Source organism: Charadrius vociferus, unplaced genomic scaffold (assembly GCF_000708025.1).
Source record: "Charadrius vociferus isolate BGI_N301 unplaced genomic scaffold, ASM70802v2 scaffold917, whole genome shotgun sequence".
Classification (NCBI taxonomy): Eukaryota; Metazoa; Chordata; class Aves; order Charadriiformes; family Charadriidae; genus Charadrius; species Charadrius vociferus.
Window position 1 is genome coordinate 1111457 of NW_009649175.1, and position 18263 is coordinate 1129719.

General features: G+C 39.9%; 1 protein-coding gene across 1 annotated transcript in view; it reads right to left on the reverse strand.

Annotated features, from left to right (window-relative positions):
- Positions 1–17196, reverse strand: part of CCDC64 (coiled-coil domain containing 64) — a 66931-nt gene extending 49735 nt beyond the window's left edge. The window contains exon 1 of the mRNA XM_009888623.1: positions 17086–17196. Within this exon, the coding sequence (XP_009886925.1) occupies positions 17086–17196 (111 nt within the window). The remainder of the gene's footprint in view (positions 1–17085) is intronic.
- Positions 17197–18263: the final 1067 nt, after the last annotated feature.

Consider the following 18263-nt stretch of genomic DNA (forward strand, 5'->3'; position numbering starts at 1 on the left):
CCCGCGCAGCGCTCTCCTCGGCGGAGGGACGGGGCCGCTCGGGGCGCAGGGCGGGGGGACGCTGCGTGCTTGAGTGTGTAGGTTCGTGCTTCTTAACTGGGCGCGGATCCTGCTAGAACCGCCTGCTGCCATCGGGTCTCACTGTTTCTGCTGCAGGCCCAGGCCAAAAATTCCCCCGAAACTGTGGGGTGTCCTGAAAAGCCCAAGGAGGGAGCTTGGCACCCCCAAAGGGGCACAGCGCTTTCTTCCTGCTCACTGCCTGCTCCTCCAGATCCCTAGCAGGGCTCTTTTGGTTACGAGAGCGGCTCTCAGGATCTTTCTATTCAGTAGTTCACCCCCGGAGAGCTGACTACAGCTTCCAACAACCACCAGGGCTTGCTTTCAATTTCAGATTGTTTAGGATGTTCCTGGATAATATTTGAGCAGCCTCAGTGAACATTGGGAGTTGTAGTCAATTCTGCTTATAGCACTTTTCTCTCTGGGAGGAGACTTTGCTGGAGGCAGGACCTGTTGGTTTTTCAGTTTTGGTTTTGTGGGCTTTCTTTCCCCTTTGATCCAGGCATCACTTTCTTTCTTGCCTCAGGAGGGAGGCTGAGGCAGAGAAAGGCGCGGTAAAACTGTATGTTGTCATATTTGCTAAGACTGCCTTTCCTCAATTTCTGATTATGCTTTAATTTCAAGTGAGGCTTTAATAGTGATTGAACAAAAGTATTTTTACAGAAACCTTTGCTTTTGACTTCCAGATTCTGCAGAAAGAAATGATGAATTTTACAGCTTTTCTCTGTAGATGTTACTTCCATGAGGCTTGCTTTCCTTCCTTCTACAGCAGATTTACTTAGACCATGTTCATCTGTATGCAACTGGCCCAACACATCAGTCCAAGGATGGGTTTGGCTGCGACAGTTGATGGCTGATGCAGTTTTCTAGTGGGGTTGGCTCCTGCCTCACATTAGACCCAGGGCTCTGGAGAGCTGCTGATTATTCGTAACGGTTAGAGCATGAATTGTGGGAATGCAAACTTCCCTCTGGCCACCTGCCACTGGGACTTTGCCTTTTGTGTGGCATACGCCCCAACAGCCCAGCTCACAGGCCTGGTCAATACTTGGCCCTTCTCCTGGCAGCATCAGTTAATGTTAGTGGTGCTTTTTGTAATGTGAGCACTTGCTCTCCAAAGACCAGGCAGAGACCTGTTACCTCTTGCCATGCTGCCTGCTAGAACCTGTCCCACAATGGTAACTGTTGGGTGTTATGACTGTGATTACTTTTGCGCTGGTGACCCAGAGGTGATGGCCTTCTTTATCTCATAGCAATTCCCCCAGGCACTGATTTTGCTAGACCTTTTGTCCTTGCAATCAACTGATGCTTACTTTTCTGGAAAGCGGGACTCACCAGAAGGCGAGATGATTTGAACAGTATTGGCCCTTTTAAAAGAATCTCCCTGCCCCAACGCGGGAACCATGCTTTCACAGATTTGATCATCACTATTTAAACAGAGGAAGGTGTTTAATATTTAAATTGATTGTGAGCATCTTTTGCTGGAAGTGCCTACTACAGCAAACCAAGCCTTCTGGTGTGATTAATGAAATCCATTGTGGCATTAATTTTCATCTCTAATGCTTCTTTCAGTGTATAAAACAAAAAGAGATTATACTGAGATGGTTTTAATCCCCCAAACAAAGCCTGAAACAAAACCCATAGCTGCAGCTGTTAGGATAGAGAGGGGTAAAAAAGCTATTGCCTGGATGGAGAGAAAAAGCACGTCTAAATCAGTGTTATGTATTGCAGATATGCCACTATCTCGGTCAGGCATTTATACAAGCTTAATGCTCGTTTGGGGCTTATTGACTGCAAAACATAACAGTGTTATCCAGAGTAACCTTGAATTAAAGCTTTGTTCACAGCATGAATAACTTCCATTAAAAAAAAAAAAATCATTGTCCTGTGAATTTAATTATTGATTTGACTTTTTAGAAATATATTAGGTTACTGTTGTTTAAAACTCCTTTGTATGTTACTTTACTAATATTTCATGTTGTATGTGCTATCCCAATCAAATATCCATGAAAAACTGTTAAGAATACAACAGTACAGTTTCTTTAGAGTTATATGGTGGCATTATCCATTAGGATCCTAAAATGTATTTCAGTTGAGAGCTACAACAGTTGCTATCCATAGGTGGACACCCACTTCCATTTCTGCTCTTCTCCTAGTTAGGCTTGGTCATGTCCTTTGGAGAACCTCAGCCTAGAAAAATTAAGAATGAGTTAAGGGAAATGAGTCAAAAACAAGTTTGGTTGGTTGGGTTTTTTAATTGCACTGCTCAAGCCTGATGTGAGACGTCACTACTCAGGTACTAAGAACTGCAAATAGTGGGTAGTTCTTGTGGAGATTTAGATCAAGCATTTCAGGAGCTGATGCTCTTACAGTACAGAAGGTTCCTGTGTGTACAGTACAAATTATCTTTCAGCATGGAAATCACCACAGGGATAATTCTTTCTGAAAATGCAAAAAGGCCAGTCTGATTTAAGCACACTGAGAACTGAGTGGAAGTGACTGATGAAAATGATGTCATCATATAACACAAAAATGTCACCTTATCCAGGACATATGAAGGCCTTCTCTGTGGTATTAGGAAACTAGGGTGAAAATAAGGCATTGATATTAGAGAGTGGTGTAAGATTGCCTGTAAGAGGAGCAATTATTCTTTTCTTGTTCAGGTGAAAAAACTTACAGGGCTGTATGAGAAAAGCAAGTAGCAAAAAGTTCTATCCTGCATAAGGAAAAAGGACATCCCTGACTTTGTTGCTAAGTAATTTCCCCTTTGTGCTTTTCCTCATCCCACCATTACCCAATTCAGTAAATAAGTCACGGGGATGGCTGGAGAACTTCACTCAAGGAGCCATTCATGGCAATCTGCCAGCGCAATTCACTCTGCTAAACAGGTTCCTGAAGGAGCAAGTTACTGAAACAGGCAATCCAGCTTAAGCTATGGATATAGCGATGTGTATTGTCCTCCCCAGAGGGTCAAGGAGAGGTGAACTCTAAGCTGTGCAGGCTCTTCAAGCCCAATGTCAAGTACATCCTTAAAACCAATGCTTTGAAATTCGTATTCTGCCTTCCAGTGATTTTATCAGTTTGTCTCTTCGCGAAAGAAGCGTGGTTGGAGGGTCTGAATCTTTGGTGGTTACACCAAGAAATATGGGAGTATGTAGGACTGTATGAGTTAAGCAGGACAAAACATTTTTCACACATCAGAAAAGCCGCAAATGCAATAAATGTTCAAGTGCTTCAATCAATACTTTCACCTCAGCTGCGAGGGCAGCACTTAGAAAACAAGCCCTGCAAGGGATCATCCCTTTTTATTTAGAATAAGGGGAGAAAAAGACACATTGTGGGAAAGCCACAGCCAGACCTGTAAAAGTAGATTATTGTCCTGTGCTTTTAAAGTGGACTGTGGTGAGAGAGGAATTCCCATCAGCATCCTTAATCTTACTGTCAGTGGGCTGACAGTCTTCCAGGGGAGGTGGCACAAGCTATCAGGTTTCTTTTGCCATGCTCTCTCGCTCTCTCTCATCTTTTTGAATGATTAATTACTTTATTCTTCTCTTTGCTTTATTTCCGACAAATGTTTTAGTTGTTCTGGTTGTTTGTGTACCTCCAGGCTGAGGTATTTCAGTGCACCACAGCCTCCTGCTGCTGCAAGATGGGCAGCAAGAGGTGCAGGCAGCCTAAGAGAGTTTGCTCAGAGTTCGCAGTCACCCAGATGAATAATTAAAGAAAATACGTGCCTTGCTTTTGAAGCAGGCTAGAACTGCAAAGCCAGAGATAAGACTTGTGTAGCCTTTTTTCTCTTTGCTTCTGTAATGTCCAAAGCTATCCGGTATGTGTGTGCCCAGGTTTTCCCTGGTGCTGGGTAGAAGAAATACATGATGGGAAAGTGTATTTGCAGAGCTTGGTAAGGGAGAAGAAAACAGAAATTTCTGGTTAAACAGAAGGGAAAAGAAAGCTGTTAGGAGTGTTAGCCAAGCAACATCTAGTAAAATAAAAGACCGTCCTGATTCTTCCCAAGGCTTAAGATCCCCACAGAGTTCCTGGCAAGTTTGTTGTCTCCCAGGTTTATCAATATTACGTCAGTTGGAGCACAAAAAGCACTCATCCACCAAGGTGACTCATAACATCGAAGTCAGGGGAAAAATTCCTTGACTGCTAAGGGTATAAAGCATGTCCTGGCTGACTCAGGACTGCCTAAGGACAGAGCCGACAACATACTATGCTCACCCTACTGCCTGCGTGTAAGGAACAAGGCATGCAAAGGGAAAAGCATAGGGTAATAGTTTTGACTTGTCATATGGCACATATGAGTATCGTGCTGAGAAATCTATAAGTTAGAGATGTAAATACTTTGTACTGCAGCTTTTAGTCACTTTGAGGTGTGAAGTTTGGAAGCATGCCATAACGGTCTCTCCAGAACAAAGTTGACAGTGCTTGGAATAAGCAGAATTACTCTGGAGCTAGTGGAGTTGTGTGGCCAGTATTTCAGGCCGGCTTGATTTGTTTGGGGTACCAGACTGGCAATGTGCCTTTTTTTTACACCTGGCCCTGACCAACCATGTGACATATATGCTGCTTTGCACCTAGGGCTTCTTCTCGACTTAGCGTGCTCCAGGTAGACTACAGACACAGACAGGGTCCAAGCTGGCTCCCTCTACTGGGACAATCTTCCAACACTTATCCCAGGAGGGCTCCTGTCCTCACATCCTCTTCCATCAGCTGCAGGGATTGCTACCATGTGCCTTCAGCATTGTGTTACAGACATATTCTATTCAAAGTGGCTGCGGCACTGCTTCTCATTGCTTCAGGCTTTCTCAGCTGCAGAAACTGCAAAGAAACAAAAATTGTCCTGGGGACATGGTGAGGACACTAGGGTCCAGAGCAGACCTGGGATGGGGCCATGCAGGGTGGGCACTGCACGCCCACTTGAGAGGTGTTAAGTCTGAGCACTTCCACGCAAACCTGGCCCTAGGGTCTCTGCTTCTGCAGTCCACAGAAGGAGTAAAGATATAATGGCTCCATGGGTAGATATAGATCTACATCTAGACTAGGCCTCTTTTTTTTTAATGAAGTAGGTGTTTTCAGCAGTGGGTGTGAGTTACTCCCTCTTGCATCTTACAACATGACAATGTTTGACAAGTCTTTGTGGAGCAAACACTCCTATTAAAAAAGAAAAAGTAGCCTGTGCTTTTGCTCATATGAAGACACAAACCGAGTGAGATGTTCTTGCTCGTATTTCTTTATAGGGAACCATTATGTCCTAAAATTACCTGTCATGGTGTTGGCCATGGAGTTCTGCAAACATTAAATGATTAGACGTGACTTTGTGCTTTGTTGTGGGGAAAAATATTTGTTCACTCTCATCTTGCTCTGCTTCTTATGGATATGCTGCGATTTGTAATGACTCATGTTGGGAATGATGGTCTTTGATCTAGCATTATTGGATTGTAATTGAACGTGTTGACATGAAGCAATCTTGGTTTTAATGCAGCCTCCTTCACTCACTGTTGTGGTCAATTATTTCATGATAATGGCAACTCTGCCAGGTGTTTTTGCTTCATTGAGCAATTATGTTGTTATGGAAACTGGTATTCTATAAATTATCCAAAGAGAGGCCTGATTCACTTCTTGGGAACAAGAAGTTTGAAAGTAAAAAGTACAGTATAAGTGTCTTTTAATTAGCTATATATTTATTTGTGTAATTACTAATCCTTAGGGCCTAATAACTGTTTGATGCAAATATCAGCACCTATGCATCCATGCAGGATCTGGTCAGTTGTTGTCTGCCATTAGAGAATGTGTGACCAGTAGATATGCACAACAGAAGATGAGCTTGTTCCTGCCCATGTTTAGGTGACCCCTGTGCTAACCTTGCTGGATTTGGAGAACATTTCTGTGTTCCATTTGCAGGGCTCCAAAAACTTTGCCTTGGCTGTGCTGTGGTCAATGCTGCATGTGGCTGCAGCAGCAAGGATGTGTCCTTTTGTCTTTGAGACCAAGATTTATGGGGGACTGGACACTGCGAGAGATTGATAATCTGGTACAAGAACCTTTTGCTCCTGTTCAATCATTTAAACATTTCAGAGAGGCTGTGTGTGTAACAGGGTTTCCTTCCCATCTACTGCTAGTTTCTTGCCTTAGGATAAAGGAATGGGCATCCTTGAGGGGTTTTTGGTTTGGGGTATTTTGTCCAAACAAAACCTACCCTTTCAACTATTGTGAAGGGATCCCCTTATTTACTAATCCCAAGCACTGAAAAAAAAATCACAGAGCCTGAACTGTCACATCATTAGGAGCCAGACAATCCTGCCCAGATGGAGACATCCTGGATATGTGCAGCACAGAAGCTTTCAAAACCACCCATTACCTATGAGAGGAGCAGCCTTTCATCCCCAGAGCTGTTTCTTCAGCACTTTTCAAGAGCATGAACTACAGTAAACATGTAGGCGGAAAACCATTGAGCAGAAGTAATTAAGTTGCTCCTGGTTAGCTGAAGCTTATTCTACATGGTTGACGGGTCCTGCATTAGCATGAGTTAGTCAGTGCTGTTCCCCAGCATCCTTCTCCTTTTTCATGCTTTCTAAGAGTGGTTTCTTTACTTCTGTTTCTTTTAAACAGTTCAGTTACTAAAAAGAATGTTGTTACCTTATACGTGCTCATCTTAAGCCTGAAGTTAAATGGCTGATCTTTTTGGCATCTCTTGGCTCTGGAGGGCACCTGGAGATCTCTCTTTCCTCTGCTGGCCTGGCCATGGGGAACGCTGCAAGTACTAGGAAAAGAGCTTCCAGATGATAATTTATTTCCTTGTCTGAGTAGTGGGGTTTAATTTGGGAGTTGTAATCAACATTGCTATAAAAATACCCAGGTCTTAGTCTCTCCAGAAAAATGAAAATCCTGTGTCTTCTCTTTCTAGTTGCTGGTTTCTAAATCCCCTTCGGTTTGTCATCACCTTTTCGCTTCACAGAATGGAGAGTTGCCAGACTGGTGTATTATCTCTCTGGGGCCTGCTGCCCACGTAACAGGTAGCACATTCAAATTCAAAATAGCAGTCTTTGTAAGAGTGTGGGTCAGCTTTGGCTGGCAGTAAGAGATTTGGTTTTTTAACAAATGTGGTTGCGTATTGCTGTATGAGAACAATTCACAATGAAATAAAACTTGTTAAGAGTAATTTCCACTTTAAGCTCATATTTATGTAGAAGAGTTTTCAAGAGAAAAAGAATTGCCAAATAATAGCTAAGACATAATGTTGAATTATGGGTATTGGTTTCTGTTGTTTAATTACCTGCAGACTGCACTATTCTGCTGGGAAGGCAACTGCAGTACTTCCTGTAGTACAGTTCAGCTCTCTTTCATCTGGCAAATGTCCTTCTTTAGGATTAAAAAGTAAATTATTTTCCATCATCTATATTGCTCAAAAAAAATGCATCTTTTCTCCCCATTTGGGGACTTATATCACTAACAGAAGCATGACTTCGAAACCTCTTTTTGTTTGCTTTACTGCTAGCATAAGAACTTCTCTGTACAGCACTATGCAAAGATCCCTGAATATCACACAAGCAATGTCATCTGCTTGTGGAGAGGCAGCAAAACCAGACTTTTCCAAAAACTACATATCATGTCTTCCAATACTGTCTTCTTTCCAAGGAATCCAAAGCTCTTCATAGAAACTATAATGAGGCAAATCTTGGTGTAACACTGTTGTGTAACTACTGTTCCCCTTTCACAGAAGGATGAAGAGAAGCCAAGGCAGTAACTAGCCAACAGTCCCCAATGCCAGGTCAAACACAAATCTCATGTTGAAGTTGTGACTTATAATCTTAACCCTTAGGCCACGATTTCTTTAAGAGCCAAGTCACAAGAGGAAAACAAGAGAGTTCCTGGTAGTACCTTCCTGTAGTGACTACACTACTTTGGGTTTTGAGACAGACTGTCAAGAAGCAAGGAAGGAGACACTATAACACAGCTCAAGTCACAGATGTGTAACGGTGATGGTATTAAAAGAGCTGAACAGAACATGAGCAAGAGAGGTCACAGCTCCAAAGAGCTTGAGGTCACAACATAAGAACACATGGAAAACATGAAAGGGATTAGTCTTAAATACCAGAAAGGAGAAGGGGAGAGAATGAATCCATATGACAGTAATTTTACTGGTCAGTTTTTAAATTGTGAGATAAACTGTGCTTGTAATTTAAAAAAGAAAAAGTATTTCTTTATTCCTACTGGGAGGACCTAGTTCACACTCGCTGTAAATGTGTTAGGACAGAAAAATCGAAGCGTTTAACTGCTGCGAGGCACTCTTATCATATCATAATGCCTTTTGAAGCGGTAATTCAGTGATTGATCAGAGGAGATCTAATTAACTAACTACATTATATGAGAAAAACAACCATGGAGAAAGTTGTGACACTCTGGGTATCACATTCATCAGAATCTTTGCTTTGCTGCATGGATGTGGGTGTTCTATGGAAAAGCCAAACCTTCATTCAATATATAACCTAAAACTAAACCTTAAGATTAAAAGTTTCCGTTGTCTTTCTGTCTTGCCTTTCCCATATTATTGCTTTGCATACTTCTAGGTGCTTTAGGAAGTGCATAGACCGTATTTGTCATTAACATTCTCAGCATTCAGTTAACTGCTTCAATATAATATTCACCCACACATGATCTATATGGGGGTGAAATTCAGACATGAACATTACCTTAATTAAGTATCTTCTATTCTTGTTTCCCATTTTAAATTTTGCTTTAGAGCATTCCATGCCTGCCGAGGCTAGGCAAGCTCAGTCTCATCGGAAATGACATTTATGAACATTTAGTGCAGCTTGAGTCTGAGTTCACAGTCAACTTCTCCCATGGGGGGTATGAAAGCAGCGTGACCTGCAACGTGACAAGTGAGAGATGTGACAAACATGAAGCCAAATATTATTCATTGGGATTGATGAATCCTTTGACAAGCTGTTGTAAAAGGATAGAGAGATCGTGTGCATATTTTGCTTACTTGATGGCTTTTCATCTTAGATGCAGAGACTATGACTCTACAGCAATCCAGGCTCTCCGGCAGAGCTCAGTTTGGCTGATTGCCCTTTCATACCTGTTGTGCTTTGGATTGTGATTCTCCTCTCTCTTGGAGATCAGGTTGTTTTATAAAGCTTTCAGACCTTTGCCTGACAAGATCTTGAAATCATGAAATGACATGAAATCAGCCTTGTTGGGCAGGAAGAGAAGAGTCATCAAATGTCTTTTTACGTGCATTATTTCAGTGCTGTGGGCTAGCTTGCATTATCTCCCGTGTATTTGGGTATCTGGTTTCTTTCAGAAACACTTTACTATTAAAAGAACATCTTAGATTATATGAATATATTTTTTTGCCTATTTTAATCATTCTCCTTTAGTTTAGTGTCAGATGTAGCCTTATGTGAAAAATTTCATTCATTTTTATATTTTTCCCTCCCTGTTTTGATTCAAAGACATTGCATAGATAGATGAATATTGCTTCCCCAAATTTACGTATAAGTGAAGAAATTTCAGCAAAGGCCAAAAGGGAGGGAAGTAACTACCTTCCAAAGCATTATTGAATATCCTCCCAAAAGAGGCTGTATGGCTTGCCTGTGCCACACAGTCTGGCCCAGAGCTCGTAATCCTTGCTACTCTCTGGGTCAGTTTTGTGCTATTTGGCATCAGTGACAGGTAAGATACACGCTGTGTCAGTTTTACTTCATTTATTAACTCAAAAGAGTAACCTATGTACAAATAAATGAAAGTATTTATAGGTTTGCCTTTCAAGTGTTTTTGTTTGTTTAGTGTTTCAGAAGTTACTCTGTGGGAAAAAGAAGATGCTTCCACGTAAAATGATACTTCTGTGGAGCTCATGAAATATTGTCTTACTCTTTGGAGCACATCAACATCCCTCTGCTGTGCAGAAGCCTCCCTAGGAACTTGCTGTGGGTGTGAAAGGTAAGAGCGGGCTACTGTGCTTTTTATGGCGTCTGCACGTCACCCTTGGTTGCTTCCCTTTTTCTCCTGATGACTTACTAGCTCAATAAGGTGTAGCCAATAGGGTGTAGCATAACTAACCTGAAGTGCTATAGCCATCAGAAATGGGAAAATCATTCAGCAGCACAGTCAATAGTTAGTCTAAAAGCCTGCTGAGAGCTGATGGGGGAAAAGGCTTGTGGGTGAAGGAGGTTATTTATGGGAATCATTTGTTCAACTGCTACAGAATTAGGTCTTACAGTTGGAAAGAGAATCATTAATAAAGGAATCTACATCTTTGGAAAAGTGCCTCACTCTAACCTTCAAATAATGCTTTGTTTAAAAAGCTGGAGTTTTCCTTGTATTTATAGAAAATTAAATCAGGGGTTCCCCTGTGCTAGCATACGCTCTGGAAATGATCTACGAGCCTTTTGTGTCTAGTACTTTAGCACGCTTCTATTTAACTTTGTCTGGCTTTCTGGTACCATTAATTGTATCTAGTAGTTGTTAGCCTGTTAAACTCTTCCTATATCTCATTTCTTTGGAGAGTAAGAGTAATTTGAAATAGTTGGAGAATGCTGGCTAGGCAAGTGATTGTTTTTATAAAACAGAAACATTACGTTCCTCTTTATTTGCAATTATTGTAAATGGAAAACACATCTATTGTTTGTGTTTCTCTGAAATTACGTATCACTCTTTCAGATGAGAGAAAATGTCCTTTATTGGCCTTTCTCAGAAATAGCGTCTCATCAATAGGGAACCGATTTAGAATTCCTTTAATTCAGCAGATCATTAGAATATATATGGCACTTCCAGGGAAAATAAAACCATAAAACAATAAAGACTGGTAGTTATGTCTGATCAACAGTAATAGTCTGGCATCTAGGGAAAAAATGATGATGTATTTTTCTTTTGAAGCCTATCAACACTTAACAAAACTGTTTTTTTTGTATTTTTAGTCCATTACAAAAATATGAATAGTTGGGAGCCTTTTTTTGGGGGGGGGAGGGGGAGCAAGAAGGTGAAAAGACAGACAGCTGCAAGAACTTGCAGCAGATTCTGATTCTTTATTTTGTTTGACCTGATTTAACAAGCTTCCTCTGTTGAAATATCATAGTCTATGTTGGGAATTATGTCAGGAAGCACAATATGTGCAGTGTGGGTGAGTGAGCTTGCATAAACTGTCAATGAAGATCAATTATAGGAATTATTGAATTACACATTAGATAAGAAGCAGATGACTTCTTTTTGCATGCAAGTGCGCTGTTAACTATTTTTGTTTAAATTAAAATATAGCCATACAGGCAGTGAAAATATGTCACTAAGCGTCACAAGCTGCCCAGGCTTATTGATTATTTTTTTCTTTACGACTGAAGTCCTGCAGTCTTGTGGTTTTGGCATGAAGCACCGTGCAGATGAAGCGAGACAGCATCAATCTACTAACAACGTAAAATTTATATGCAGCCTGGGGAGAAATAGCCCCTTACGAAAGACTTGATAGGGATGAAAAGAAAAATGTTATTTAGCAGTTGCCATTTTATGATGTGTTGGTACTCCCAATTGGTGCTGTGGGAGTTGTGTGTCCTGCTCATACCAGAGCTGGGCAGTTGACAACAGGGTGGTGACACACACTTGTTCCTGCACTTTCATCATTTATAAATACCTTGTATCAGGCTGTTGATTGGATCTTTTTGAATGTCTAGATCGCATTTTTGCCCCAAGAGGCTACATACAGGGTGGGAAAACTGGCTTTAGAATGGTCATCTTTTAGCAGACTCTACACTGCTGTTGAATACCACTGCCAGCATTGCCTGTCTGTGCCTCTGCCTCAGTTTGATGCTGAAGAGTCCCAGCTTGGCAAAATAGAGAGACAGTAGTATTTAAAGAGCCCTTTTTGAGAGAGAAATAGCTATTCTTATTCATGGAAACTAGACGTTAGATCACCTTTTGATGTTGGGCTACTGAAAGGCATCAGAATGAAACCTAGGAGAATATGGAGAGGACAGAGGTGCAACAAACTATGCAGCCTGTGTGCAAATACTCTTTTATTCTAGCATCCTGTATTCTAAACCATAAAATCTTTATTTCCTAATATCTGTTCATGGTGGATTGAGTAGATGCATAACGCAGCCTCCTCTGCTGCTTTTACGGCTGTCTTCTGGAAGATTTTAAGCTGGTGTTCTGCTTTAGAAAGGTTGGTAGTAAATAACAATTACTTAGCATTGATTTTTTTTTTTTTTGTCATTTTGAGGTTGGCTATTAGGCTTTTTCTGATAATTGATATGAAAAGCTGACCACTTTCTGCTTCATGTTTAAAAGGTTTAAGAATTGTAATATGGACTATGCCGCAACAAGTCTGCACCTCTCTCTTTGTTTTCAAGAAAGTAACTGGTATTAGCTGTTTTCATCCACTGGCACAATTCATAAATGCTGCATCTGATCCATTTCAAAATTTCAGAGAATCAATGCATAAGACTCATTGCTCTTAGGAAAACTGGATAGCTGAGTGATGGGAAGAGCAGAAAGTAGAAAGTAGTCTACCCTTAGTACTTATATAATTTATTCCATTATAGAGAAATTTGAAACAGTGGCAAAACAGCACCTTTTATTAAAAAGTGAGTTTTGAAACTTCAAGTCCATCTGCAGTACTTTAAAAACACAGGAAAAAAGGAAAAGTAGCCTTAAGACTCTTTTTTTGCAGGAAATGTTTATTCCACAGAAACTCTTTTGCATGGAGTTTCCGTTCCTCTTTCAAGACTTGTATTTTAGTATCCAGCCTTTGGCTCTAAATGGCTAAATGAAATTCCTTGGCGGACCATGAACATTTCATCATTGCAACAACCTCCTACCATGTTTTTTTTCTGTTTGAGGAAGAATATACTGGTTTTGTAGCCTTTTCATTCCAGGTAGCAAAGGTAATTTAAAAGTGTAAGAAAACAATGTGAGCCAGGCCAATAGCACGTCAGGAATGGTGAACAGTGCTCCAAAATAGTGATTTGACCATGCAGGAACCTCCAGAGCAGCCAGAAATTGTCATTCAGTCCCTACCCGAACATTAAGTTACTTCACCGTTTGTCAGTGTTATGTCTTAATCACTTATTCATCACAATTCTTAACATGGAAAAGCTGTTTAAAAATCAGAATCCTGCAATAGTCACTGTAAAATATTTCTTGGCCTCCAAGCAAACAGTATAGAACTAATTCTAGAAGAATTAAATAAAGTAACATGTAGGCTGTCATTGCTGAGTTCTTCAAGACAGGAATGAACACACCCACTCAGAGCAAGAACATCTGAAATCTGTAAAGTACCAAAATCGTGATTCCAAATTAAAAAATAGACAGGCAATCATATCTAAATTTCTTTTAGGCTTACCTGGAAGAGTCCTTCTACATTAAAGCTGTCATTGCCTCATCTGATGCTTTTATTTATACTCTGAACAAAGTGCTGCTATTGTTCTTTGCTACCCTAATCATTCTCACCACCATGCCTACCAGGATGCAGTGCACGGATTATTGTTTACTGGGTTTTTTTTTAATAAATCTTCAAAAGAAACGAGATAGAATTTCTTTCAAGTTCAGTTATATGAAGAAGCCAAGTCTACCCCTGTATCTTGATACACCAGAGTTAGTAAAAAGTTTTTTTTTTTTAATAGCTTACATAATTTTCACCAGAGTTAGTAAAAAGTTAATTTTTTTTTTTAATAGCTTACATAATTTTGACAGACATGTTTTTGTTTAATCTATTTCAAGACTTAATTTTGATGCTTCAGTCTGACACTATTTGTTTTACTAAACTGAATAGTTTTTTTTGGTTTTAGATAACAAATCTTGGAACTCTGTAATATGTTGTAGCTACGTCTGTCAGCCAAAACTGGGCTGCAGGAAAGCACCTTATACTCCCAATGACTTCTACAGCAGAGAGGGCTGGAGGAATTGCCTCAGTGTGTGGATTTTATATGAGCAGGCTCTTCCCAACTGAATTGTAGTTTGCAACTGGCATTGAACTGACCTATTTAAAAAACAAAACAAACTAACAAACAACCCTGTTTCAAAAAAGGGGATGTTTTCCACTCCAGTGGAAAACTGATTTAATGATGCTTCCCTCCCCAGATGGCTGCCTGCCATCTTGTTATATGGTCTAGTTTCAACATCAATCTAACCCTGTTTGTTCCAGAAAACTCCAAACAATAACTAGACCTGTTCTCCCCAAAATCACAATGGTATAGTGACATATGAGTATCTTCCAACGCCATCTAGCTAACTCCTAAATTAATTCACATTCTTCCACCTTTCTGGAAGTCAGCCCAAAAGATTTATGGGTGTGCATGGCTCTGCTACTCATCAATATTGGATAGGGAGACATCTGTCTGGCACATCTCTGTTTCTGGCTGATCTCAGGGACAGAGATCGACTAAGAGCCTACTACTTACATTAAGACAGAATGAATCTTTTGGGGCGCTTTCCCTTGATGACAGTCAGATTTCCAGTTTCTGAATATAGTGCGTGGACTGGATTGAGTCAGAAAATCTTCCACCGCAAATCAGGATACACAATGTTCTGCAGCCCACAGGAGGGTGGGGAATGCCAGGTTTCTAAATAGAATTCCAACACGTAGCAATGAAGCGCAGATGACCATCCCACAAGCAAGGAAATTATTCTTGTAGTAAACTAAAGGCTGTCTTTCCTGTGTATTTCTGATGTAAGGCAAGGAAAAAGTCCTCCTGTGAACATCTAGAATTCATTCATCCTAGGACCAATGTAGCATTATATTCTAATAATAAGTTTTAATTGTGCTCTCAAAAGAATTTGGTATCTTCACTACAAAGGTATCTCAGTTCATATCTTCTTTTGGAATCTAGGTAAAATATCATTTGATGTGGCCATCTTTTACATGATTACTCTATCTAAGTTCCAGAGTAATTGAGTATTTTGTTATATGAAATTTCCAGATGATAAACTGCACCTGTCCCATTCTAGGTTTTGTCTTCTAAAACAGAGTTCAACATTGCCTTCCTTTCCATGTCAGTGAAAACACGCAAGTAGTTCTTGAGCTACATTTAAAACAAAATGTTTATTTCAGTTGCTCAGATACTTCGTCAGTTTTGCTTTAATTAGGCCCCTGTCACTTGTTGCTTTGCAACATATAATTCCTGTTTTAAATCATGACAAATTTAGTTTTCAGCAGCTCCAGGAGATGTTAATGTGAAGACATCAATATTCATGTGTCTTGACAGATCGTGAGGTTTAATAAATCGCTTCTATAAAATAATTTTTGTGGAATCAGGGGTGTTCCTGTGATGGCATGAAAGAAGCCTGAAGCTGAGATATGAAAAAGATCATTTGCTTTTTACTGCATCTGAAAATTAATAAATTATTTCTCCAGTAAGTAATTAGGTATTTCTTTTAGAATAAACATTAAAAAATTATCGTGGTAGACAATTAGGATTTAAAAAGCACTTTGCTTTCATGTGGTTAAATGCTCGGTGTGAATATGAAAAGGATGGTTAGTGACCCAATTCGGTCACCATTTCATTTTGGTCAAACCAGAAATTCAGCATGATTATGTTTTGGCTTACAGAGAAATTCAACATAGGGCTGTAATGTTAGGAGAGTTTGGTGAGAAAAACATGAGTAGTCACTGAACAGTGTGTGCTGGAATGAGGAATCCTCCGAACTGGGATTAGATCTGAAGAGCATCATGTGTCTGTCTGCAATTTTAGAAATAAATAAAAAGATAGATGATGGCTATGTATCTAATAGGAAGGCTACCATGTGTATTTAAAACACTATTTTAGTGGATTTTACTTCTGTAAATATAAAGAAAATAAAAACAACGTATTAACCCCCCCAGTGAACATTAGCACTTATATAATACTATTATTAGCATATTGCTAATATAAACAGAAAAGGCTTTTTAATATTTCAGTCAAAACAACCTTGAAGAGTATTATCAGATGTAGCTCTGTACCTAACTTCTGGTTGAAGTCCATGGAAGAAACACCTAACAGCCACTTAGGTCTTTAAAGTTTCATTTCCTTTCTGCTTATCCTAGGAGAATGATTGCAGAGTGACCTTTTTCTAAAAATTCAAAGGAGGAAATTAAAAATACTGCAGAAGGAAAGACAATATAATTGTTTTCCTGGTGATTATTTCTCTTTGCCTTCATATCTTTCTCTGAAAAGGAATTTACTTACCTCTTCCATAACTGTTATTCCTAAAGATGTATTGTGCAAATATTTCTGTCTCCTGTAGCATGCATCACTATTATATTCAAGTTTGATATTTTGTGATAGTTTGGGAAAGGAAAGTGGACAAAAAATGTGCCTAGGATCTCAGGATTATTTAGGTCTTATTAAGCAATGATGAGAGCTACTATTAGCAAGGATTTATGATTGTAATCAAGTCAGCCAAGTTTAACCCTTTATTTTGATGCAGAAAGTGGTAACTCAACTATGATCAGGGTTAGGGCTAGGAAAAAAAAATGGAAAAGCTTGGTTTATTACAGGATCTTTTAAATACTGGTCCGTTAGGAACCAGGAAAGGAATACAGCTGATAAGGGATAATTCATTTTTTGTTTTCATACGCATCTAGTTTAGCTATGGTAAAGGCCAGCCATAACATTCAACAAAAGAATTGTTCAAGAACACGATTTATTTCTGGGGTCCACATACTCTGGATGCCCTGGTTGCAAACTGCTACCAGTCTGCATGAATGGATTAGCATTAAAATTTGGAAACAACAGAGCTGAAGAGATTTCCACAGTAGGACAAAAACCAGGATTTTTTTGGTCATGCTTAGCTCTTGGAATTGTGATAGCACAAGCCTTTTTTATTACCTTCTAGCCATATGTAAATCTCAGAAAGTTAGCATCCTGGGAGCAGTCACGAGCATCTTGCTGCTCCAAAGATGAAGACATTTAAGAGTGATGCTGCCTTAAATACAGAAGTTCACAGCCAGATGGTGTTGGGGGGGGATTTGGCATCTCTCTGCCCATTAAAATATCATGATGTTAGTTTGGATGAGAATCTGAGTGCCAGGTTCTTGGCAAAAGGTTGGTGTACCTGCATGCCTGATCTTTTACTTTTACATTCACTTGGTGTCTTAGACCCCGAGCAAGCCCGAAGGGTGTTAGTGACAAGCAGTCTTTGGAACACGGTCACTATACGCACCATAGTGGCGCACTATACAGCACCATGAGGGAGGACAATTTTGGCCAAGGAAATAAAGGGAAACCCCTACTCTTATCATCAAAAAATGCCAAGCAGATGGTTACCAATTCAGTGCACGGTGAGATGTCAAAACATGTTGAGCACCATATTGGGACCTGTTTAGGGAAAATCATAGAGCTATTTATTCTGTTAGGCTTTTGAATGGCCTATTAATTTAATAGTAGGGAATAAGCTCTTGTTTTGTACAATTGCAGGTTTGCTGATGATCCTTCAAGTGAAACAAGGTTATCCACAGGAGTAGCTGCAAGATCAGGAAGTGATATATAATTTGCCCATTATAAAGATGAAGAACTAGTGTACTATGATTGCTCTTGATAAAAATATCAAAAGCATGAAGGAATCATCACTTTCACTCTGAAGACTTCAGATCACCAATTTAAAGAAAAACAAAATACATGTTCTTCTGAAAAGGTATTTATTTTTTTTTAACCTGAGACATCAGAAATGGGTATTGAGGTTCTACCACTGAAACTGCACAGCTTTTCTCTCTCTGCTCTGTTCCCTCCATCTGCCACTTCAGCTTCTTTTCTTAATGTTTGATAACAGTTCTGGTGCAGCTGTATTTTTATGCTACTGTTTCATTTTGCTGGTAGACATTCTTGTTTATGTGAGTCTTTTACACAGCAACAAAGAAGAAAAAACAATAAGTTCTATCACAAGGCCGCTTCTAGCAAAATATGTATTTAAGTGCCTTCTTAAAGGGAACTAATCTAACTTGAGCCCTCACCTAAATTATGAGGAAAACTGTATCTGTCCCAAACAATGCTTTTAACAGCCAGCCTCCTTGCTTGCAAGCGCTCAGTAGTATGCAAACAAAGAAATCTCTATTTGGGAAAATTGTTATAAACATGAAAATCGTAGCAACTAAACTCAGACCATTGTTGAAGCTGCTGGGCAGGTGAGAGGCCGGTTATCCAACCGAGGCAGACTCTCTCCAGCCAAGCAGCTCTCCCAGCTGGACAAATTTGGGATATTGTGTGGGAGATCCATTCATGTTGTAGAAGGGAAAG